Genomic DNA, 26,771 nt, shown 5'->3' with positions numbered 1-26,771 from the left:
TCAATGGGAGTAATTTTTTTCTGCATGGCGGTACTCAGTTCCACACCTCTGCTTCACATGCATTTCTGCATCATTCTGTCAGAGTGCCCCACTGCTTCCATCTGTCCCACTGCAACAGCACGTTACGGAATGTAGGCAGGAAAGTTCAGCCTCTACTGCTAACCCAGCCACACTCACCTCTAAAGTTGTAGGCCAAAATAATAAAATCTGAGGTGTTACATTTTGAGCAGCCCTCATAAAATATACACAGCAACAAAGGCAGGTCGATGAACCCAAATTCTTATTTTCTTCTTCCTGTTTCCACAAATGATCATTCCATTCCCCATTCTAAGTCCCGATTACTAATTACCTATGTTTTCATGAAAAAAATAACTACTGTTAGATATTCCAACCTTTTCACAGGTGCCACTTGGCCAGGCTGTGTGCCTAATACCAAAACATTACTGAGAATCAACTCAGGTGAGTGCTGCACAAGATAAAATATCGGAAGCTGTTTTGCATAATCTCTTTTCTGCAAAACAATTGTGAAGTTACTCTGACTTCCCTATGTTGTTGTCACACGGGCAGGATGGACACGAAGGTTCTTTATGATCCGGTGGGCTGACCACACCATTCTTATTCCTTGAACGGCAAATCTGGTCCTCACACCAGTAGCACAGAGAGCATTGTTGGAAGCACAATGCAATTTTAGGATCTTAGACTCAAGAGGTTATGGTTACTAGCTCAACAAATAGCTTCCCAGGCTTTAGCTTCTGCCCTTGCTGTCCATTTAATTTAGACTGAAAACCTGTATGCTTGCGTCAGAGCAGTTTACATGTTAGGGCCATGTCCTTTGAAGAACCAAGCACCGCAGAAGAACTTACATTCTTACTATATGGATTGGTAAAATAATTATACATAATACTTACCTTCTGTATACAACCCAGGAAGGCTTAACATAGTGATATAAGACAATGGCTCAGACAGCAAGCCTGGACATAGACTAAGAGTTTCAAATCATCACTGCGTGTGCTCTGAGGATAAAGCAAAACCACACTTCTGCTTTTGGACTGCTGAGGGACAAGCAGGGAATGGGCAGAGACCTGACTTTATATTCCCACGTATTCACTGTCTGTAATAGTAGAATCAGTGAAGGAAGCAACGAGAAAATGGCTGATGTGAAGAACAGTAAGGTACTAGCCTCCATGAGCAGTCTGAAGGATAACACAGAGGCATATCTTACAATGACTCTCAAGGCTATTTATTCATTTATTCACCTCTAGCCTAGCACCATAACTAAAGGCAAAATCCAGCCTTTAATGTTAAAAAAAAAAATCAAAACAAAACAACAAAAACAACCCTCCAAAATCTTACCACAACAGAAGAACAAAGTAACTTCCAGACATTTTTTTGACTTCCATTTCCACACAGGCAGCTCAGTCACTTTATTTACCTCAAGAACATTCTCCTGGTTGGGGTCCAGAATGAACTCAAAGGTCTCATTCCACACAGGATTCACATCATTATTGAAATGTTTAGTTCTCTTCCTGCAGTCGGGAGCAGAGGGGATGAACAGCTCCACATAGGGGTCTGGAGTGTCAACTAAAGAGCAAAACAATGCAGGATTCCATGTAAATCAAATCTGAGTTGTAACAGTTACGTAAAACCACTGATTATCTCATGATCTACGGCGGAAATATGTTTAAATTTAACTACACAAGTTCTATGAATATAATGAAAAAAGTGATAAAACAATATTACCAGTATTTCAGAAGGAAACAGAAGTTATCCTGTTAGGTGGAGAGAGCCTTGAACAAACAGAAGGGCACTGGGAAAGATTCCTGTTTATTGGAAATATGTCTACTTCTACCTAGCAGTGTATTTATTTTTAAAAGCTCTTACCCCTTCCTTGTCCAAGTGTTACAGCAGTGACATAAGAACATTCCACAAAAATGGTCTTCAATTAGAAATGAAAACAAGCAATGGGGCATCTAGCTTTGGATCCTCTGTTCGACTTCACAGAGGTCAGCACAGAACCAAGACCTTACTAGCATGTTATATTTGAAAAACAACTGCAGAACCCTGACAGAAAATACAGTAACATATGACAACTTTATCTAATCAGAATTGCTAGTGGGAGAAAAAGTACACCTTGAAAAAATTCACCTGACGTTCGATAAAAGCCATTCCCTCCTGAAAGCAAAGAATGAACTGCTGGCAGCCCAACAAATCCCACATTTCCAATCCATTAAAGCCAGTAATTTTCTTCTGACAAATAAGATTTTTCTTGCAAAGGAGATTATTTTCTGTCTGACATTCACCATCACCAGTGTCAGCATCTCTATTATGAATGACAGTTCATTCCAAAATGAGAAATTTCAGCTGGCATGATCCTTGAATAGTGTTGCATCGTATCTGCAGAAAAGATTCTATCATGTTTTCACATTTAAGTCCAGCTCTTAAAAAAGAGCACTGTGGAAACAGAACATCATCAGTGTGTTGTATCAACAGAAGAAATTCAGCCAAGCTGTTACAGAAAGCACAGGTAAGATTACAAGTACACACACTGTCAGCATCAGAGCTGCACTCCCTCCTTCTGACTTATTTTTTTCTAACTCCATATCAGTTTGTTTGCTTCAAACATATATCCAGTGGTAGTATGGATTTCCCTTCATCTCACCATTGTCAATCAAGGTTTTAGAAAAAGTATTTTTTACAATTTCTTGTCCTACAAATACAAGAAACATGCTGATGTTGACCTTACCATACAAAGCCACCAGCTGTAACATGGTAAAACACATACATCTTCCCAGCCTCACTGCAAAGGTTGTTCCAAATGCTTTCAATGAAATGCTCTGCTCACTATAAACAAGAATCCTTTTATTAAAGATGTCTTTAGGAAAAGAGATTAAAATCCATCACTAGGTCAAACAGGTCTGAACATTCCTCCTTGTATAAACTTCTAGTCTAAAGATACTTTTTTCAACAAAGCCAAATGTGTTCAGAGGTTCCTGATTTCAATGAAACATTATCAGAGAGTGCTGAAGCCAAGAGCCACAGGGTCACTACAGCCAGGGGAGAGAGTAAACAAGAAAGTATATATCAGTACTTCCAGGAGTCAATCTTCTTTTGGAAAACACAAAGGCGGTTTTGTGTACCAAGGCAGAATGGAGTCAAAACGTTCTGGCCTCCTGCCACTGCTACTTAGGAACATCAGCTGGAGCCAATGTGCTTTCTGTCACTACCAACAGAGAAAGCACCAAACCCGCACAAAGAAGTACTTAAAACCTCTGTGAAGGAGCAGAACAACATGCATGACTCAGACAGATTTGCATGTCGTGCTCTGTACCTGTAGGTCTCAGCTAATTGCTACAACTTGGCAGGTCACACTGTTACCCGTTAATTAATGAGCAGCTATTTAAAGCTGGGGAATGGTGTGGCAAGCCTTTAAATAGCATTCTTCATTAGCTCCTGATAATTTTTGTCCTAACTTGTCTCTTAGCTGAAGTCAGGGGAAGAGATGGGATCAAACCCCAGGTGTCTTTTACATCTTCTTTCATTTTCCACTGATGCATGTAACTAATTGTCAGCTTCTACTGGCTGCATTACCTCTCTTGAATTACAACCCAAATCTGTGCCTGAAGGCAGGGAATTCAAAGCCCCATGAGTCTGCATAGCAAAACACCTACTGCAGTGAGCAGTGACAAGATCTCATCTGTAAGTCTGAACATCAAGCAATACTTAGGCAACAAGTCCTAGAGATGCACAATGCAAGGAGACTGAACATACCCCCAGAAGTTTGGTTTTTAATAAAAATACCAACAGTAAGCAACATTCTGAACACAACTTTGATGCATCTCCTTCTGTTCAATTTTTACGTGACTATGGGGTTGGCTCTAATTGGAAGTTACAAAACTTTGACTTTTGTATTAAACACAAAAAGCCAGTGGCTCCCCATCTGCATTCCAAACCCCAAAGCATGTGGGAAACTCAGGCCTCAGCACAGCTGGAAGCCAGCTCCCATTACTGACTCCCCACCAGAGAGAATCCAAGTGAGCGCTGAAACAGAAACTCAACCAAGGCAGGGAGCAGCTAAACTTAGAAAATTAGCAACTAAAATAAATAAAAGAAATACCTTGGTAACTGAGCAATGCCAAGCCTCCCCCTCAATCCCTGCCTTTATTATGTTTCTTAACCCGAGGCTAGGAGTTAATCTTTCGCCCTTTCATGTTTGAAAGTTTATTTTGTGCTATTTTCAATTAAGAAAATGAAAATCTATTCTTTTCAAACTTTCTTCTCCAGCTGAAGAGGAAAAATACTGGAAGACTGCATGCTCTGACTAAGATATTGCTACAAGCCATCCTATATAAATAAAAACTGTACTCCTTTTTATCACTTGGGGATGGCACTCACAAAATAGCTACCAGCAAGTAACACAAAGTTGCTTAACGTATTTAATGTGCAGGTAAAATAGATGGTGTGTGCATCCTCTTGCACAGATCTGTTTATTTCTGTACATGTTTTTGACAGTTGATTTCCCAGGTATGTTTTAAGAAAAAAATGAATCTCAAAACACCAATGAAAAACAGCTTGATCACTGCTGTTATCTGTATTTTGATGTTCAAAAAAAAGCACCTTAATGAAATGGTTTGTGGGGCAAAAGCTGTTGCTTTAAAACTGTAATCATTGTAAAAGAACTAAGTTTGCATACACAGGGGCAACACTGTTAGAGAATTTTTTCCTTGACTGAAGTGAGGCAAAGCTGGAAAGAAACACAGCCAACTTTGAAGACTTCCCAGGAGAGGCTGTCTAAGTATTCATACTACTTTCTCAGGGCTCTTCTGCAGAAAGCAGCAGTTTTATGCAGCTCCAACTGACTCCAGGCTGTTCCCAGACACAGCTTCCTGCATCTCTCCTTTGTTATTTGTTGGCTAGCAATCTGCTCCGCATCTCTATTTTTTCATGCAGCTTAAATGCTTGCAAGGGTTGCAAATGACAGACCTATGGACACATGAACTATTGTCAGACAGTGACTGCAGTATATGACTTCATATCCCTCCCTTCCTGGCACTGTGACTCTACAGTAAGAGCCTCAGTATCTGCAGGCAGCTAACACAAGGCAGCGACTAAGAGCTGCACACACAGTGGCACAGATGTGCTACAGAACAGAGGCACCAGACACCAGGAGTATCAATCAGAGAATAAACGAATATGAACTGACATACAAATGTAGCCAAAATAATCCACCTTCACATGAAGTACTAAAATTAGTTTCAGCACTGATTTCAATGAGTCCTACATTTATTAACTTAGAGTGGGATGAATTACAAAGATAGTTAACAACATTTACAGAGTTATAGCATCTGCCAGTTTCCTGAGGGTTGTGGAGAGATCCAGTATCAAAAGCACAGTCAGCATGTGAAGGTGCTGTTGATCTTATTTTGTTTTAAACAAATGGCCAAGAGGTAGGAAGTAAGGTTTTAACAAATTCTCTTCTATCTTCAAACATATAAATCCTATAGAATACTACCGCTAAACAGCACCAGGAATCATAAAGCAAGACACGCAATGGGCACTAATTACAGCCAATCGCTCTCACATGAAAAATGAATAATGCTTAAAGCAATACATTACAGAAAACTGTATAATTCTCTACAATGACTGGAAACCATTTTATATTGCACTATCCATTTGGCAGGATATTAATATAACTAACAAGATATATTTCAATCATTCCAATTTCAATTATTTCAATACTATAAGAAACTCAGAATATATAGAAAACTTGTTAAAACTAAATCAGAATGGATAAAGCCATCTCTGTTATACATTAAAATTTATCTAATTGGTCCATCAAAGCTTGAAGGAAATGCAAAGCCTTTGAAGCATTAAAAAATCCAGTTTGTTACAAAAGAATCTGTCTTCTTTATCCCACTTATCATAAGCTTATAAACATTTGTTATCATTGGATACTAATCTTAGATTATTATACAAACTATTAATAGATTATTAAATAAAACTGGTGAGGCCACATTTAGACTACAGCATCCAGTTCTGGGATCCCATGTTCAAAATAGACAGGGATCTCCTAGAAGGAATCCAGTGGAGGACCCCAAAGATGATGAAGGGCCTGGAACATCCCCTGTGTGAAAAAACTCTGAGAGACCAGGGGACCAGCATGGGGGAAAGATGATTGGGGGTGGATCAGGTGGACATTAATAAACATCTACAGGGAGGTGGGAGGCAAATGGATGAGGCCAGGCTCTTCTTGGTGGTGCACATTGATAGGACAAGGACTAATGGCCTAAACCTTGAACACAGGAAGTTCTGTACTAACAGGAGGAAGAACTTTACAGTACGGGTGCCAGAACACCAGAACAGGCTGCTCAGAGAGGTGGTGGAGTAATGGCACAAATTTAAGGGAAACCTAAGCGTGGCCATTGGTAGGATCACAGAATGTCATGAGCTGGAAAGGACCTCAAGGATCATTAAGTTCCAACCTCCCTGTCACTGGCAGGGTTGCCAAACACTGGATCAAATACTAGATGAGCTTTCCCAAGGCCTCATCCAATCTGTCCTTGAACACCTCCACAGACAAGGCAACCACAACATCTTCGGCAGCCTGTTCCAGCACCTCAATACAACCAGTTAAAAAATATCCCCCTGACACCTAGTCTGCTGTCTCCCCTCTCCTCCCAGTGGAAGGAAATAGCAGCTATGCCTTAGGAGAGAGCAGCTCTGCCTGTGGAAGGGAGCAGAGCATGCATCATGCAAGCTGTGTGAATCTCTTTGCAGGCCAGAAGCATAGTTTTGATGTATGTTTAAAAATGATCGCCACATTTTTATTTCAGCGGTGAATTTTATTGGGTTCACTTCACAACATGTTTCATAGTGGCATGGAAATATGATTTGTTATCCCTATCGCAGTCAAGTGAAAATGCCTTTTGCCATTTTCATGAGTAAAAAGGGTGTTTATTAACAACTGTCCATCATGAGTAACTGACAAATAACGAATGTCCCCCAAACAAAGTACTAACAAGTATTTCTGTCACTAGATTTGTCATGCCCTCGCTCTGCTGAAATTAATGAGAGAATAGGTTAACACAAGGCCTGACAGTATGTGTCCAGGAGAACAGAGGCACCACTAACTACTTACTTGCAAGTAGACAGGAAGGAATGGAAATGTCAGAGCTGCCAGGTCCCACACAGAGTTCCAGCAGTGCTAACTGGGCACGTGAGCAGGGGCAGTGAGCAGCATGACTGGGTTGCCTGATGCTATGGATACAACATCACTTGGATGCCTGCAGCAGGCAACAATTAAGCATGCACTGTCATTCACAAAATCATAGAAACACAGAATCATAGAATGGCTTGGGTTAGAAGGGACCTCAAAGATCAGCTAGATCCAATCCCCTGCCATGGGCTGGGTGCCACCCACTAGATCAGGCTGCCCAGGGCCCCATCCAACCTGCCATTCAGTGCCTCCAGGGATGGGGCACCCATAGCATCTCTGGGCAGCCTGTGCCAGTGCATCACCACCCTCTGAGTGAAGAATTTCTTCCTAACATCTAACCTACATCTCTTCTCTTTTAGTTTAAAGCCACTCCCCCTTGTCCTATCACTATCAGACAATGTAGAAAGTCAGTCTACTGTTTATAAACTACCATCAAGTATTGGTAGGCTGCAGTGTGGCTCCTAGGAGCCTTCGCTTCCCCAAGGCAAACAAGCCTAACTCTTTCAACCTTTCTTCATAAAAAAGGATTGAAAGGCTGGAGAACATCTTTGTGGCGCTCCACCAGACGAACTCCAACAACTCCACATCCTTCTTGTGCAGGGAGCCCCGGGCCTGGATGCAGTACTCCAGCTGGAGCCTTAGCAGAGAGAGGAGGCAATGACTTCCCTCTCCCTGCTGCCACCCCTTTTTTAATGCAGCCCAGGGTACCACTGGCCTTCTGGGCTGCAAGCACACACTGCTGGCTTGTGTCCAGCATTCTGTTCTGCAGGACCACCAAGTCCTTCTCAGCAGGGCCATTCCATGAGTTCTTCCCCCACTCTGTACTCTGGAATTGTCCCAACTCAACACCTTGCACTTGGCCTTGTGGAACCCCATTGGATTCACATGGACTGGAGGTGCAACTCTGGAAACCAAACAGTTCTTCTCCCACTTGGGGAAGTGGTGCCAGGCACACAATGTAGCAGAACTGGCTATATCAGGCTGCAACACCAAAAAGCATCTTATGACTCTACTGAGTAATCTTACATTAAAATCTCCAGCAGCCAATAGCAGAATCTGAAAAGCAACAAGGACATGATCTGTCTTCTCAAGATTGTTCTGAATTCCCCATTTTTCAAGAGGACTGTGGCTCAGTGCACTCCTCCCAGGCTAACAGTGGTGGCCTACAACCCCCTGTGTCACTCATACTTTAGATGAGACTATTTCCACTATTTTAGCTTTTTTAAATTGGCTGATTTGAACTAACAAAATAAATACAATTAACCTGCGAAGCATATTAGCTAAGTTTAATTAAATCCCTATGTAGGCCCTCTCATAAATCAATTTAACTTCAGTGATGCTAATCCTCAAAGAGTATTCACAATAGGTACTAATGCTATTTGGTTACTACATTTAAATTCAGTCTTCCCATTAATTTGGAGCAGTTGCTTTTGAGAGCCTTTAAACAAATTAACGGTCTGTCAGCAAGGGGCCACAAACAGGAGGCATGAAGTCATTTGCTGCATGTATTCCAGGTACAATAAGGACTGCCAAGGTTTCTGGCCTAATCAGACAGAGATGTTGCAAAGAAGATGATGCAGGACTGGATTCCATTTGTGGAAGGTGACTGCAAGTGAGGTAAGGCTGCTCCCAAAACAGCAGCTGTGCTCTGAGAAATCCTGTCATTGAGTAACTGATTCATTAGAGATTATTAATGCCTTGCATTACAATTCTTTTCGGCTCCGGCACACTTCAGGTGAAGGAAAGGACCGTGCTTCCAGCTCAGGGAGGCATTACTAACTACTTCACTGGCAGAAGGGACACCACCACCAGTTTTCCTGATGCAGCCTTGACAAAAAAAGTAAAATAAAAACTTCCACCTGAACCCTTTAATAGGTTCACAACAGATTCATCAAACCGTCAAGAGAAAAAATTCCCTTCTCTAGGTTCTCTCTCCAGCTGCTTTTGTAGAGAGACAGCAGCAAAAAGCAACTAAAACATCAGCTTATAATGGTCTGGATAAAAAATTATTTTTCTGGTGGTACAGTAGAATCCAAGGTGTTGTTTTTTCCTTCTTCAATTGAAATGCTTAGCTCTCATGAGTACTGTTAGTGGCACATCTATAGACCCTTTCCCTCTGTCACTGGCAGATGCCCCATGCAGCTGTGGGTCCGTGCTGATGCCAGGCCTGGGCAGCGATAACTGGGGCTGGTGTAGGCTTAGATATATCATTACATTCCTGGTAAATTACTCAAAGCGCACTGTGTAAATTCTACGTGTTGATGAGTATAGCTTAGTTCTAGCCTGGCATAAAGTCTGCTAATGCTAACTGAAACTGTCAGCAATTTATGAATCCGCAGAACAAGTTTATACTGGATCTGTGCTAGGTATCGTGGGGTTTTAGAGGCTTTGTCTTTTACCAGTGGCTACAGAGCTCTACACACTGTGATACCAAAGCACAGCCTCAGAACCTCTGAGTGGGAGATGCTCTTCCTCTGGCTTTCTGATTCTGACAACTGCCGTCAGTGGGACTTCAAAAGCCTGGAGCTGCCCAGACCTGACAGGACCACAGACGAGTGCAGGCTGAGGTTGTTTGGTTACACAAACTTCATGCTTCAGTAAAACCTCAATCATTGCAACTGCAAGCAGTTGCAGGAAATTTTAAAATCAAGTGACACCTGTGAACAGATTCTGCAGATCACAGGCAATTCACTTATGGTACCGATGAGTGGATGTGCTGAGTCAGAACAGCAACATCACAGATACACTAACATCACAGGTTCACAGACATATGAGTTTGTCTGTCCAGCTAAGCATGGCACAACCTAGCACTGACTAAACAGGCGTTCCTTCCTAGTACTTCAACAAATTAGCACTTCTTCAGTTCAGACTGGTATGTGGGAAAGTTAACAAACAACACATGCAAGAGAGTAATCAGGGGAAACTTCACATTTCCCTTCCAAAACACAGTTGCAGAACAAATCAGAGAAGTGATTTTTCACAGTAGATGGTATCCTGCAGAAATCCTTTTCAGAGGAGCTGAGGATGAGAAGACTTTAAGGAAAACCAGTGATGTTTCTGCAAGAGAAACTTTGTGAAGGCTACTAATTTCACTAAAAGCACATCCAGAACAGGGAGGTCCTTACTGGAAACAGCAGAGTCCTTGGAGAGGATCAGAGCTAAGTATCACATGCTTAACTTGTTCTTGTTTTCACACAGAATCCAGCTATGATGTTCCTTCTGGTTCTCTCTTGGGACCATGTCATAAAACCATGACAGACCAGGCAAAATTTCAAAGCCTTGTGGGGTAAGGAGGATGAGAGGGAGAAGAAATAAGGAAGAAATCAAACTTTCTACAGAGGACAAACAAGAAAAGGAGAGAGACCCATTCCTAAAAAAGAAAGACTCAAAATGTAGAAAGAGTGGTGTCTTCAGCTCTGTGGGTGCATCCCAAGAGCTACTACAATGTTTCACCAGGCAACATGTTTGGAATCAATACTGGGATCAATGTCCTTCAAAATCTTCATTGGTGACATGAACAGTGGGATTGAGTGCACTCTCAGCAAGATGACACCAAGCCATGGGGTGCAAGATGATACATACCCAAGGGACAGGATGCCATCCAAAGAGACGGCCCAAGCAGTGAGTGCAGGAGAACCTCATGAGATTCAAAGAAGTCAAGTGCAAGGTACAGCAGGTTAGTGGTGGCAAACCCCACTACCAGCACAAGTTAGGGGATATAATGATTGAGCACAGCCCTGACAAAAAGGTCCTGGGGATACTGCTGGATGGCAGCTGAATGTGAGCCAGCAAAATGCCCTCACAGAAAGGCAACTGTACCCTGGACTGCATCAAAAGCAGAGTGACCAGCAAGTAGAAGGATGGGATCTGCCTCTCTGCTGTGAGACCTCACCTGGAACACTGTATCCACATGAGGAGTCCTCAGTACAGGAGAGACATGGAGCTATTGGAGAGCATCCAGAGAAGGGCCACAAAAACGATCCATGGGATGGAACACCTCCAGGCTGAAAGAGCAGCCAAAAAACGAGTTACTGTACCTTAGCTAGTCAGATGCTGGTGTGACCCAGATTCAGATCTGGCTGCCAATATTTGTCAGATCACTCTACAGAGATTTTAAAGCTTACAGATACAACGGGAAATCTCAGTGAGAAAAAATAGAGGGCCTGAAGCAATCCTAGCTCCAATTTTCTCTGTTGCTCCAGTCAGCCAGGAAACAAAGCATACATCTTGAGTCAGCAGTGCTGTGTATGAACTGTTCACATAAGAAAACATAGTCTGTGGAAGTTGCAGTATATATCCATTATTGAGTTTTAAGGATGACACATCCATTTGTCGTCTTCATTAATGAAGTGTACAGGACATCTTGAAAAGTCTGCTCAAAAGTCCGCATATCTCTCCATCCTAGGCATGGGAGGATAGAGGAGTGGATAATATGCCATATGCTCTTAATGCCCAAGGACAGTCAGAACCCCATATACACCAGACACAAGGTTTCCTGGGTAGAGGCTGACCTCAGATCCTTATAGTGGGAGTACAGCAAAATAATAAGTTCTTCCACAATGAACTTAGATCTACCCAGATCCTTCATCACTGTTCCCGAAAGCTATCAGTCTCATAAAAGATGGCAAAGATGTAAAATTAATCACGTGGCTGCAAAGAACAGCAGTGTTTCAAAATACAGAGTGATGAAAAGCTGTTGGCCACCCATGCCCTCTAAGCCAGGGGATTAGAACCCTTCAGAACCCAGCACTTGGCATCCTGAAGTTACCAGCATTTGAGAAGCTCTTTCTGAAGAAGAGAGAGTTCCAGATTACACCCCGAGAAACAGAAATATAATTGAATTGAGAATTTTCTAGCAGGAGACTCTAAGCATCTGAGACATTCACTTGGGACATGGAAAAAGGAACAAAAGTATACCACTTGATCTTCCCCAGAACCTCCATTCACCATTACAAGTTAACTCTCTTAATTTATACAGACTTACCTCATGTTACAAATCACAGACATTCTCTCTGGTATCAAATCCTACATTTGAGGTCAGAAACCTAATTCAGATTCAGAAATTCTTTTAACGAGTTATTTTTGACAAATTCAATGAAAAAAAAACAAAAAATACTGGCTGCCACAACCAACTGTATCACAGTATCACAGTATCGTGCGAGTTGGAAAGGACCTTAGAGATCATCAAGTCCAACTGCCGGGATTTGAGCCTTCTATGTAGCAGAGCAGCACTTCTACCACTTGTGCCACAGGGGGGATTCGAACCTGAGCCTCCGATGTTTATATACCTCTCTTTTATACTACCTATACTTCAAGCTCCCCATCCTTTCTTACCTTCCCATCTCCCCACTCTCCTGTGCCAGGATCCTGTGTCCTTCCACTGAACCCATCTTCTCCTACACATAAATTTATGAGGCCCTTGTTCTAGTTTTTACAGCACTTCTCCCAAGTTTTTTGTTTTGAGTGAAGACCCTTTCAGAGATCACCAGGATAACCTCTTACAGCATCTTCTGTATATGCTCCTTTCCTTCACTCCACAGCAGATAGCAAACAGATTCCCAAGTCCTCCCCTGCCAGGGCTCCCTGACATCTCTCCCCACCTACCTGCCATGTTTAGTATCAATGCTGGCAACTAAGTATAGAAGAACCATTCACTTGCCCAAGCAAATCTGTGTATGAGAGCAGCTGCTGTAGTCTGACCTGAAACCAGCTTCCAAGAATGCACTGGGAGAGAAATGACTGCCTCTCAAACAAGCCCGACCATAGAGCAAAAGCAAGGTACCACCATGCTCCTCCTCCTCAGATGCCATTCCAGGCTAAGTAAGGGAAGAAGTGCCAGAGAAAAATGATGACAACCTGAGAGCCAAACACTCATAATAAAGGAAGCAGGAATAGTCTTCTCACAGACTGAGCCAGTATATTATTATCTCCTTTCCTCCTTAAGAACAGGCAAGAGTTTTCATGAGTCCTTCCCAGTGGCTTCCTGTTCAGCTGCTAAGTCTGGAGACTCAGAAGTCTAACCAAAAGGGGAAGAAGCAGTGGTGTCTTATGTAGCACTCCATCGTGAGATCTGCTTACTCTTCCCCCCCCCCCCCCCCCCCCGCTTTCTTTTTCTATTGTGTTGACTCAGCAGAGCTCTAGGCCTATTTCTTTTCACTTTTTGAAGATACAAGAGCCACATTCACTATCCTCAGAACAGCACTTCTGATTAAGCCAAAAACTAAACGTAGGTGTGTTTGCTCATGGGCAAATTGTTTACAACACACTCATCTTCTCTGGATCAGTGGAAAGAAGGAGCGGCAAATCTGAATTCTAATTTGAAATGAGCAAGCAGCATAATGGGTACATTGCTCTCACTTTAACAAGACAGACAGAAAAGACAAAACTCAACCAATCTTTTATTGCATGACAAACATGTTGTGGCATCCCCCGCCCCTCTGCCTACAGAATAGTCTCCTAGAAAAAAGAAGCAAAACAGAAAGAGATACTCACGCATGTCACCAATGGCTCCTTTTGTGACATTTGTGGCTTTCCTTACTGTCACAGTGAATATGTGTGAGTACTGGTGTTCCACCTAGAAGTCAGAGAGTTAAACATGATTAAACTCCAGAACCAAAAAGCAGCTATTAAAATTGCCTTTCACTTCATCTGAGAACTGAAAGAAAGAAATTCCTACATCAAAATGTAAAAGAAAAAGAAGAATACATACTGGATAGAGCATTATAAAGCTGAACTGCACCCCGTAGCTTTACTGAAAGGTCAGACCTTATACTGGGGTTGCTAGATTTTCCTGCAGCCACACCTACTGATCTCAGTGAATAATACTCCTCCTCTACAGAATCTGCTTTAAGGCATTTAGTCAGTCAAGGACAACCCGGTTTGATAAGAAAAAAAACAGTGGGGGGTACTATTTTACCATGTGCTCACGTTTATAATTACTTCCCTCCAGTAAAAACCAGTGGAAAAAAAAAAAAGAAAAACAAAAAGGATTAAAAAACAAAGTAATTAAATCAGTAAAACATAGTATACCTTTTACTACACAACAACACTCAAAGTACAAGTGTCCCCAGCACAGTGGAGTAAACGTGGAAAGCAAGCTGTTACAATGCCCATAAGCAAACTGCACAGTTTTTGGAGCTTCCTGTTTCCTGCAAAGATCAAGCAACAGCAGGAGCTGCCTTTGTAAGAGCAGCCTGAACATATGTCCCAAATGAAATAGGGAAGTAGAAGGGGATGTAAAATTAAGAAACAAAAGTAAAAACGTGGATGGGAAGAGCTTCCATCTACTTTATCTATGTAGTCACAAGTTTGACCAACCCACTGAATGCCACTGAGCACCATCCCAGTGCCACCAGGTGCCATGGCTTTCCTTCCACGCGAAGGGCTCAAGGGCATGCAGGCAAGCTACAAGCAGCCTGCAGCCAGGAGCAGGGCATACCAACTGTTCCCAGCACTACACCTACACTGCCTGCTTGGTGCCTAGCCTTACCTGGGCTGTCTGGCTGCCTACACACCCAGTACAAACTCGATCTCCTGGCAAGAAATCCAGGCACCTCCTCAGCCCTGAGCTCTTCCATGCAGAGAGCACCATGTCCCAGCTGCTGGGCTCTGCAGCCCCAGGCACGAAGACTGCACATGGGCCTGCACAACTCCCGGGGTCCCAGGTGCTCCCCTGCCATCCACACTGACACACCTGTGCCCCAGGTCTCTACCTGGGGTATTCTTGCTTTCAGCATCCACCAGCTTTATGAAATATATTCAGATAAACACTGCTTATGAATCATTAAAACCAGAGCAGCTAACCAGATTATCTTGCAAGGGTTTCCAATCAGAATTAAAAGAGGAACTATGGATATCAGGAAATTCCTTGAAGCTTGTTTAAAACGACAGACAGTACCTCTGACAAGGGTCTGACGTGCCCATTCAGGCTGTGTCTGGTGCTTTCCTGCTATGTTTTCTTCTGGACACATTAAAATAAATAAATAACACATCTTTTTTAAAGGAATAAGCCAAGGAGTCAAAAAAAAAAAAAAAAAAAAAAAAAGTACCACAGAAAACTTACATACTTACATGCAGACAGCCCAGTAACTTCATAACATCCACATGATGCACTGCAACTTGCATAAGCTGCATGAATGGTAAAGAGGATGGAACCCCTCCCTGAACACACTTTCCACAAGAGCAGAGAAGGGGGTTGGTGGGTAGTTGGGACTGCTGTGAGCTATGTGGAGCTTCCCCAGCTCTGTCATTTATGTGGTTTTGTGAATTTTCAGATGCTCTCAATCTCCAGAAAACAGCTTCCCTCATCATCCCATTTCCCGTTCACTTTACGAGTGCTCAGGACTGTTTTATTGGTGTGTGCCACGTCCACATGCATGTCAGACTGCTGAAGGTTTCACAACACAGTGTTGGCCCAGTGTTTGCTCACACAAACTGGTGTCGTTGCTTTGTTGTACACAACCTTATGATTAAAAAGAAATGTCCAAGTGCAAACACATTGCCCTTCCCCTTGTTCTGTTAGGTAAGATCCTGTCCTCACTTGAGACTCTGAACCAGCATTAAGCACTGAGCATTTAGCAACAAAGAGGAGGATCAAACTGTCATTAAATTACAAGTACAGGACATCTGAGTGCTGGATTTAGTTCTCGGCTGCTGTGTGCAACTCAAGTGCAGTCCTGGTGCCCCACAGTGCTGTAAAGGTTCTCCCTTAGAGACAGCACCTCTGGAAGGCAGCCCGCCTGCACCTTGGTCCTACTCATCAAACTTGTATACATCAATAAATTGCCCACTGTTAAATCACAGAATGACCGGGTTGGAAAGGGCCTTTCAGCCCCAGCCCTTGCCATGGGCTGGCTGCCTCCACCAGATCAGGCTGCAAACTGTTAACTGAAGCATAACGTTTGGTACCCTCCAAAATGAATGTACACATAACAATGGCAAAACAACATAAAAACATAATCTTCATTCCCCACACCTCACCCAAAATAACACAGTGAGGTTTATAATTATAGAGTTATTAATACCTGGCTATAATCACATGCTTAGGAGAATTTTGCAACAGCACAGTACTAAAATAAACTATCTCCCTCCTAGAAAAAATGTACACAGGGAAACACAGGAAGCTCGAAAGTCCAGTTCTTTTCTTATCTCAAAATAAATGTTTTCGATGCAACTCAGTGCAATCGGAAATTAAGACATTTTTCCACTTCGGATCCTGTTTCTAAGAGTAATAAATATCCACTTCAACAGATAGCACATCTTTGGGGATCATTCCTTTGTTGGCTTTTGGAAAGGCTAACCTCTAGGAGTGAGAAGCCCTGAAAATACAGCATATTGACTCTGAATACCTTTGTAAATCCAGCCCTTAATAATTCAGATGACAAAGCTTCATTTTCAAGTGATTTATGTTCATCTTAAGTCTTGATAAAAATCTGTACATTGTCAACTTCTCAATTACGTCTGAAAAAAACAAGACTGCATATGAATCACTTAAACATTGCAACACCGAGTGGAGCAACATCTGTGTACCTTTAGAAACACAGGTTGGGTTAAAATTTCAGAAGCTCCCAAAACTCAAAAGCCTAAATACCCTCTCCTGTTGAGGCCTGGCTATAAGTATTTGTTTCACTTTATTTACTCCTTCTCTATAAATAGGGAGAAGGAAGAAATTAAAATACAAATGACCTTCAATTTGCCTCCTCCAAAGACGGGTTTTCTGAATGAAGGACACTCCCGTGGTCAGTACTTGCTCTCTCCTCATTTCCTTGTTTGATCTCCCCCTCTGAGATACAAGCACAAGGTTTTCCAGCTATGCTGAACATCCACTGTTCAGTATCTCCTGCCCTCACACAACTCTCAATCTGTTTGGTTAAAACCCACTTCTGCCTTCTTCCTTCCTCTTCCACCTTTAGCTGTTCTATCCTCCCCATAAAATTTCCCTTGTTATCTAAGTCCCTTTATTTTTCACCTATTGTTGCACTCATATTTGCATAAAGCCATTACTTTCCCATCACAGACGATGCTCTAAAAATCTGCTGTAAGACAGATGGGTTTTGCCTATGAACTTCCCACACTTACAAAGAAAGCAAGGAATTTGCATGCACTGAATACAGCATTTTTCATCCTCCAGAATGCTGAGTCACAAAATGTAACTCAATCTGGAGAAACACACAAAACACAAACCAGGAAGGTCTGTTATACATTGTGTAATAAGGGCTTACTGCTCGCTAACTTCCTCGACTTCAATGCTGACAGCTGGGTCGGACAAAGGAAAATGTTGGCCTATTTTCTTAAATAACGGATTTCCATGAAGATCACACTCTGCTTTTACACAGATGTCACAAATTAAAGCAGACAGTTCTGCGCGCAAATCTTGAAATAACTTTATTCATTATCTTAACATTTAACCCCAAGAACAATTTAACAAGGTGCATTAAGTCACAGCTATTTATTCATCTGACGGTATCTTTGGTGCAGTCAGATCTACCCATACCTGCAGTGACTTTGTGAATGCCTGCTTTCATTCTCTCAGCTTTCATAAAGCAGAGAAGGGAAAAGATAAAGAGAGGAGAAAACACACAGTATTTAGCAGGACTTTGGAAAATGATGACTTCTGAGTCTTTTTATGTTATTAAAAACACATTGTTTTTGCCTGCTGCCCTGAGCGTTCCAATTTTAGTGCAACTTTCCTTGCAATTTAAATTCATACGAAAAGACAAAAGAAGAAAGCCTCTTGCATTAACAGTGTTCCTGTAACAACATTCCATAATTAGAATTCAGCACTAAGGATAGAGGATTAAAATTACTTATGCTTCTAAAGCTGTGTCCTCCTCACTACGGCGTCATAACAGATCTTTTAAGTGCTTCCATAGAGGTGCAGAGCAGAGCAAACATTCCACCCAGGAGAGGGCACTGAGACGGAAAGGAATAAGTTCAGGTATTGTTTTGAACTTTGTTAAATACAGGCATCAATGACCCTGAAGCTTGTCTGTACAGTGGTCTTCACAGAGCTACAGATCAAGTACAACATGAGTTTCACATCTGTAGGCTGCTAACTCATATAAAGAATGTAACTGTGTAGGGTGGAAACCACAAAACTGATAAGAGATCATTTCAAGGAAGCACACATTACATTTTTAGTAATGTAAAAAGTTCGACTTTATGACAAGTGTATGGTATGAGTATGTATCTTTGAGTATGTATCTCGTTTCCTGCCACGAGATTGTTACAAAAAAGGACTGATAAGAATAGACTTGCCTGTTCCAAGATTTTGGCTGGGACAGGAATGGTGATATTTAATCTGGAAAGTCGTTCTAACAGAGACACATGAGAGCACGCACAACAGCCAGAAGCCCATGTCCAGTCATCTGCTGAGCCATTCTGCTGCCTTTCACCACACAGCAGGCAGTGCTGCTCCCATTTCTCATTTCACCCCCTAGCCCCTACTTCTCCACTGACACAGCCTGTGCTCACATGGTTCTGCACTTCCCTTGGGCCAGCTCTGACAACACACAACTGAGCTTTCGCACTGAACTAGTCTCCTCCCAGTTCATCAAGGTCAGGACTAGCTGTGCTTCTGAGCTGCAATGGAGGGTGCAGGGAGAACACTGGGAGGCTATGGGGAGAATGGAGCACAGCAACAACATTATCAATTATCAATGTGTTGTTGAGTGGCACAGGTCATCTCACCGATCTTTACCTGGAGCCTACAGGCTGTATACTTAGTCTCTGAACAATCATCACTGACAGATACTTTTTTAGGACCTGTGCATCCAAAATTGCCAATTCACCTCTCTACTCACTTTCATGGGAAGGGGAAAATGTTAGTCGGTATATAGAATAGTACAGAAAAACTGTATTGGAAAGGAAAAAGATAGTAACGCAGGGTGTTACTTCTATAGGATACAGTTCTGACTGACCATCAGTTATGAGAAACCAGCCAAATACAAGCATTTTGATGAAACACATCAAACAGGCAGTTCCGTCAGAACAACACCACCATGACACCACACCCATTAGTTAAGGTAGGACCCTGTACTCTGCTGCAACTTATACTGAAATCACTCTCCAAGGCACTGCCTGCTTTAGAGAAGCTGACCGTCTTTCATATTTCATTCAAACAAGTTTCTTCACAAATTTGCTCTAGTCACACTTAACATTACTTAAACAAATTTAAGGTACTTATAATACAATGTGCATCTTCAGAATAACTTATTACAGAATACAAGACAGTACACAAGAAATCATATATAGAAGATTCAGAACTACTTACCACAATGTGTTGATAAGGATCTATGAAGGACATTTCTGTCTCAACTTTTATTCAAGACAACTGCCAAACGTCTCATGCAATTCCACACCAAAGAGGCTTTTCAGTCATCCAAAGCAGGATTCAGTATGACCTTTAATTATTAAACAATAGAAAATGAAAGTCAAATATCAGACTCCTTATGTTCCTTTTAAATTGTGTGTTGCAACAGAACAAATGAGTTCCTTCATTTTAAAAAAGGTTCCCACAGTTCATTAGTTAAGCAAAATCTTAACTGCATACATGCCATAGAGGTGTACCTACTTGCCTGAACTAGAGAAATTTCTTGCACTTATTTGTTCTACTTCAGCGTAAGAGCACAAAAAAAGTATCTTGAATTCCAGACATCCAAGTGCTTCTGTCAGATCTACAGATAAACAAAAGAATAAAACAACAGTTTAAGCTTCATGCACTACAATGCAAGGAAGTAACAAAAATCGCTGTTTCGTTAATTGCCTTTTTATTGTAATGATCCTTTCTGGGTTCCTGTAGTTTACCTGCACACAAATGCGCTCACACAGTCAGGGCACACAAAGATGAAGCAGCTCCTCTTTGTGTTCCCTCCTCTCACACCATGATGCACAAGGCTATGACCTGCACTCACCAAGCTGTGAAACTTGGACCGAAAGGCTCAGGCATGGCAGGCAGCATCCTGCCTCACACAGCTCTGGGTGCTACCAGCCCAGGACGGCTTATCAAGCTGCTTTCACTAAGTGATAAAGCAGCAGCAGCAGTGCCCTCTGTACAGCTACAGAGGCGGTTCCAGCAGAGCAGTGGCTCAGCCCTGAGCAGCCAGCAGCCTGAAAAGATACACAGGTGGGCAATGGGAATGAGAAGGAACAAAGCACTACCTGGGAGGACATGTCTCAAGGAAAAGTTGCCACTTCCACTTCTAAAGGACAGGATAAGCCCTGAAGAACAATGACTGACGTAATTCCCAGAAAAGTCACTCTCAAGCAACTGTGTGCATGATTTTCCATAAAACCTGTAGTAATTAGAATATATGGCATCCATTCTTTGATCCTTCCAGCTCCAACAGGAAGAAATAGCCCCAACTTTATTAACTTAACTTACTAATCGCAGTCTGAGTCTGAATAAAAACTTCACTGTGCCTCTAACTCACAGTTTTCATCCAAAGCAGCTCGGTGTCAGGGTACGAGGAACAAGTCACCTTCGTTACATGGAGCAAAACAGCACCTCAGACTTAAAGGAAGCTCCCTAACACAAAAATACTCTTCTGCAACACAGTTTTGCCCTACTGTGATCACAACTGCAAGGACTGTTTTTTATTAAAATTATTTCAGCCAAGTTCAGCAATGCTAAAAGCAGGCAGATGGGAGAAAAGTGTTTGCAAACATATCATGCAGTTGATTTGCCACAGTTGAGTTTACTCTGGCTGACATCCTAGTTAAAGAAGGATCTTGATAAACAAGCCATGCTGTATCAGTTGCACAGGAATCAGGAAAAAGGAACAGTGAGGAATACCCAGTCGCCGTGATGCTGAAAGAATCTGTAAGTCAATAAAACAGAACACGTGCCTTTTCCCCAAGCGCACAGTGAAACCTCCAGCAGGTTACCACTCTCATTTTGGGAGGATCCACCAGGCACTGGAGGTGGCTGCTGCCAGCAAGTTGAAAGGCTTGTCCTGAAGGCAGGGATCCAGCTCCCTAGATCATTACTCTGCTGTTCATCTGCCTTAGACATGAGATCATCCTTGCTGCTCCTACAACCCCCTGCCTCATTTATTTCAACATCTGCAGGAAACATGTTTGGGATCCTACAAACAACAGCCTCTTTGAGTACCGCGCAACAATGACTCCCCAAGTGTCATCTGTCCTCCATGTTGAATGAGGCAAGGATCATGCAAACAGACAAATATGCAATCACGTAATTAGCAGCTCTATCAAAAACACAGACACACAAGACTTGAGCTCAGGAAAAAAAAATAAATTGATCTTTAAAAAATGAGAAAAAACAGCCGTGAGCAAGCAGAGTCTGACGCAATACACAAGTGGAAAAACAAACACAGCATCTTGAACAGACCACCGCTTAGCATGACCATATAAAAGAGACGGCCTTCTGTTCAGCTCCCAAGTCTCACTTGCACTCAAAAATTAACTATCTTGTCGGCCCAAGAGCAATTGTTCAGCACAGTTTCCGACATTGACGGTAACAAGGTACTACTACAGGACAGGTGCTGTCCTGTTTAAAACAAGACTTTCTTGAACCTAGCCCATTTTCACATGAGGTAACAAAGTGAAAAGGATAAAGGGAAGCAACAATGAAGATCAACAATAAACAGAGCCCTTCCCCCAAAAGACGTTGGCACACACATAGATTATTACTGGAAGTGCTTTACTTCTCAGTGTTGATCCAGTAACACTGCTTACCGCTACCTCACAGTTGTGCAGGATGAAACACACAAAGAATAATGAGGTTTTCTTACTCCATGCTGAGTGTTGCGTTACTGCACAGACAGACCCGCTGAGAAGAAAAAACCACCATAAACGAGTAAAGTGTAACACAGTATAAATACCACCACCACAGTAAGTCTTCAAGATTCAAAGACAATCACAAAGGGACGCTATTTATATCAAGTTGACCAATTCTCTTTAAAAATCAAAAACACAAGTATAAAACAGTGAATAAGTGTGACTCGCTAATACAGTCATTAATGCTCATTAATGATATGATAAAGGTACCAGAAAAACCTCAGTACTGTCTCAGGGTTTTGGTATGAATGTCACCATCCACTTTTATCAGATCAGACGGCAGAATTTTATTTGGTTACAGATTGATCTTGTGATTGTACAGTAGAAATAAATAATCTGTTTCTACATGATTTAGTCAAGCATCCTGGAAAATCACTGAAACGTTATTTCTTAATTTAGGCCTTCCCACACAAGAAAGGATTACCATTTACTCTCTGCAGGGCACTCATCACTCAGTTTTCATCACAAGTAAAAAATTATATGCTTCAACATTTAACGAGCATTCTTCCCATGCCTTGCTGAGAACATGGGTGGAAGGAAAGATCCTGAGCAGAAAAGCGAAAAGCTTGACCTCTGTGCCACATTTTTGGAGAATGCCGTGGGGCGAAGTTTGGAAAGGAAGTTGACTGAAGAGGAGATTTTAAGATTGGGAAACACATCTGACTTCCTGCTAGAGAGGACAGAGATGAAAGAACTGTGAATCTCTTTTTGAAAGATGACCTGGTGGCCTGCAAGCAATTACTGACGCTACAGGTAGCACCGAGAGCAAGAGTTCCTCTCAGTGGAAGAGAGATACCAAGCACACCAGAAGGGCTGAAACTCCAGAAACATCTCCACAGACTTCAGTGAGGTAAATCTACACCTTATCTAGTGCTGGAGGCTACTTGAGAAGACTTGAGTGAGGATGGCTGAACCACTGTCAGGCCAGTTCTCTAGGTACAAGCTGCCCAACATCTCCCGGAGGTCTCCAAGCTACAGCAACCTCCTGTAACAGGAGACAGGAACAGTGAGTCAGGGGGAAGTAGACACGCTCCCGTAACCAACTTAATTGGGCTGGGCTTAACCCAGCTGAAAAACTCGCTATGTTCAGCAAATAAATACCTAACGAACAAATACTCACTAGGCTGGAAACACTTCTGCCTAAATACCTGACACACATTACACAGTAGTCGTAGGAGTTCCCAGTACATTTCCTCTCTAGCCAAATATTGCATTTTCACCATGGTCACTAACTACAGGCCTGAGAGGAAGAGGTGACTGATTCAGTGCATTCTGATTTATCCTACAATTATACCACTTACGCAAGGAAGGGTTAACAAGAAACACACACTGCAACGGTTCACAAGAGGTTACAAAAAGAGCCATGTCGTCATATGTGATTTTACTATACATCCAACTCACTGAGAAGTCAGAAAATGGAACAGAACTGGATCTTCCTAGAAGAACTTTCAGAATGAATTCAGATCTGAGAATGAAAGACCATCTTAATACCTTTACACAACTTTTCTCCAGTGCTAAATATTTTAGTTCCAGTGAAACTGTACTACAAATAACGAACAAAAAACAGAACTCAGCCCTGAATATAACTAATTTCAGCTGATGGAAGCCAAGGAAAGAGAAATCCCTGTCTTTTCCTGCAGATAGCCAAGTCACAAATTGCTTAACCCATTTCAAGGGGATCATCTATGCAGACTATTTGTTATGTGTGCATTTCAGTTGGAAGTAAGGAAGTAAGATTTAAAATTAACTGTTATATAACTCAATTGCAATACTGGAAAACCTGGACTGAGTAGTTTCGTTGACTATATCCTATTAAAACTCACATGGGAAGAAAAGAAAAAACAACAAAACACGATTCAAGAAAATTTTCTATTTCTCCCTATTTTCCCTTGCTGAGAGGAGCTGTCGTTTGCCAGAATGCCCAGGACCTGTCTGTAAGAAGTGCTGCAGCAATTACTACTTCTGAACATTTTACAGGTGGAGCACTAGATTTAGACTCCAGGTATATCAACCCAAGTCCTTCACTCAGCCTTGGTGACGACAGTGATGTCATTCTACATCTAAATGCCTCTTAAAAAATTCATTAGAATAATGAACTACAATGATGAATTACAGTTTGGTTCTTACATTCTTTTCAGTGGTATGTGGAGACAGGACAAGGGGAAATGGACATAAGCTGGAACATAGGAAGTTCCACACAAGCATGCACAAGAACTTCTTTACAGTGAGGGTGATGGAGCACTGAAACAGGCTGCCCAGGGGGGTTGTGTAGTCTCCTTCTCTGGAGATATTCAAGACCTGCTTGGATGCCTACCTGTGCGACCTGGTGTAGAGAACCTGCTTTGGCAGGGGGGTTGGACTCGATGATCTCTAGAGGTCCCTTCCAACCCCTACAATTCTGTCATTCTGTATCATCATAGTATCATAGTATCATAGTATCGTGCGAGTTGGAAGGGACCTTAGAGATCATCGAGTCCAACTCCCGGGTTTCGAGCCCTCTGTGTAGCGAAGTGGCACTTCTACCCCTGCGCCACAGGGGGGATTCGAACCCGGGCCCTCCGGTGCCGCAGGCAGCAGCTTAAACCACTGCGCCACTGGGGGCACACCTGTGATTCTGTAATATCTTTAATCTCTCTACACCTTCATTTCCCTCCCCTGCTGTAAAACAGAGATGGTTCAAGTTCAATTTTAAAACACTATTCTCATGTTCTCCGTAAGTTTTTACAGTTTAAATTGGGGAAGAGGTTGTCTGCTGCACTGCAGGCCAAGCACTCCAATCCTCTCAGGTTTCAATTGCAAAGGAAAGTGCCTCTGCACTACAGATATGCATCAGTTACACACAAAAGAACAACTGCAATAATAGCTAAAAATGCAAATTGCTAGTGAAATTAACAGCTGGCTTCTGTCATGGTCAAACGTCAGCAACAAAACAAATACAGCTGAAAGTCAGGCAAACACTTCCTTTTAAACTCCTTTTTGCATCCAGAGAAGTCTTCCAAACTGCTGGCTTTTTTTCCCCATCGATTTCCTGGCACTGGAGTGTGTAACAAACTGCAGTGCAGCTCACAAGGCAGGCTGGTGCCCCACTGGCACGGCGTGGCTGGAGCAGAGGCAAGGTGCACTTCGTCAGCACCACTCAGCACGGCTGTACATGACTCAAAGTTACAACTGTCATGTTGTAACTCTGTCATGGCTTTGGACCATTTATTAAAAACACGAGCTCTGGCCACAGTCTGCAATAAAGGGGACAACTGTGTGGCATTTCCTCTGGTCTGCATGGTCATCACGTTAAAAGTAGCTGGGGCCCAATGGGTGTGCCCTCACGGAAATTGGTCAGGACTTTCTAGTAAAAGTACTTATGAATAAACTTCTGATGACGAGATTTCTCAGTGGTTTTTAAACTACGTGAGTAAAATCTATATGGAAATGTCTTATGATTTTTGCCAAGCTGGAGTCTGAATATTGCAGGTCTTGCACATGAACAAATAGACTGAGGCATCCCCGCTGCATAAGCTGTAGTCTTAAAGAAACAGGCAAGGTGGTAGGTGAATTTGTACTGTGAAAGATTTCTGGCTCTTTTCAGTAGTTTTACCAGTAAACAACTGAAACAGAAAATGTACCAACATCCATGTTACTGATCTGCATCTGGCACATGGCTGTCACACAAAACCAAACAACACAAGTCAAAGCATGCCTGACCCCATGCAGCTCAAAATGTGGGCAGTTACCAAAGGAACACCCGACTTACCAGCTGGTCTGAAGCCAGAGTTACATCAGCAATGCAAAATCATGAAATCTCTCATCCTGGAAAAGACCGCAAAGATCATCTAGTCCAACCATCAACCCACCACCACCATGCCCACTAAACCCTGTCCTTACATGCTACATCTCCACATTTCTCTAACACTTCCAAGAATGGCAGCACTGTCACCTCTCCAGGCAGCCTGTTCCAGTGAATTGCCACTTCTCTTCAGAATAAGCTTTTCCCAGTATCCAAGTGAACATCCCCTGGAAGAACTTAAAGCCATTACCTCTCATCCTAATGCTGTTATGTGTGAGAAGAGGCTGACCCACACCTCAAGACAACCTCCTTTCAGGGAGCAGTAGAGAGTGATAAGGTCTTCCCTGACACTCCTCTTAACCAAAGAAACTATTTACCCCAAGGTTTTGCTTTTCCATGCACACTGAAAGGAGCCTGCCCCGCAGCCCCGCTTGACTGCTCAGCTGAGAAGCTGCACACACATCTTCCTCCTGGGCAGCTGTGCAAAGAAGCGGTACGTCCTTCCACCCTTCCTCAGCTTCCTCTTTCTGCTCCATGTCTCTCAGGGCTCTGAGGCTCCTTCCGTTCCCTAGTCATTTACCACCTTCTCTTCCATCTCTCTCCCAGGGCTCTAGCAGCTGCAGAACTGCTTGCATTTTTTGCTCCACCACTTCCACCAAGCTCAGAGGAACAACACTAAGAATGCTGATTTAAGAAGAAAGTTTTGTACTGGACTATGTTTGCTTCACTTTTAGACAACCATCACAAATACTGTCACTAACAATGCAGCCAAATCTTCCTGAGGAGGTTGTAAACCATACTGAACGTGTGCACACCATCATCAAACAGGGCTCTGCATACAGGTCAGAACTAAAAATAGCATTTTGATTTCATACAGATACTGGAAAGTTTCCTATTTATCACAAGCCGTCATGAGATATTCCAGGCCTTATTGCAATTTGATTCTACCACTACTAAGAGGTTAGCAATGCCAGTGGT

At 42.5% G+C, this 26,771-nt stretch overlaps 1 protein-coding gene across 4 annotated transcripts in view; it reads right to left on the bottom strand.

Moving 5' to 3' along the window:
- The window catches only part of PLA2G4A (phospholipase A2 group IVA), a 74,512-nt gene that overhangs the window by 41,972 nt on the left and 5,769 nt on the right, over positions 1-26,771 (bottom strand). Inside the window, exons 2-6 of one of the 4 annotated variants that reach the window (XM_072343688.1) lie at positions 19,785-19,887; positions 19,485-19,614; positions 13,706-13,787; positions 11,106-11,217; positions 1,433-1,581 (exon numbers count right to left, since the gene is read on the bottom strand). In XM_072343688.1, coding sequence (XP_072199789.1) covers positions 1,433-1,581; positions 11,106-11,217; positions 13,706-13,735 — 291 coding nt within the window. In that variant the 5' untranslated portion in view covers positions 13,736-13,787; positions 19,485-19,614; positions 19,785-19,887. The remainder of the gene's footprint in view (positions 1-1,432; positions 1,582-11,105; positions 11,218-13,705; positions 13,788-19,484; positions 19,615-19,784; positions 19,888-26,771) is intronic. The other 3 variants (XM_072343689.1, XM_072343690.1, XM_072343691.1) reach the window with 3 other exon arrangements.

The sequence above is a fragment of the Excalfactoria chinensis genome, chromosome 8 (genome assembly GCF_039878825.1).
Source record: "Excalfactoria chinensis isolate bCotChi1 chromosome 8, bCotChi1.hap2, whole genome shotgun sequence".
Classification (NCBI taxonomy): Eukaryota; Metazoa; Chordata; class Aves; order Galliformes; family Phasianidae; genus Excalfactoria; species Excalfactoria chinensis.
The sequence above is the reverse complement of the archived record's forward strand: the minus strand, read 5'-3'. Positions and strand labels throughout refer to the sequence as shown.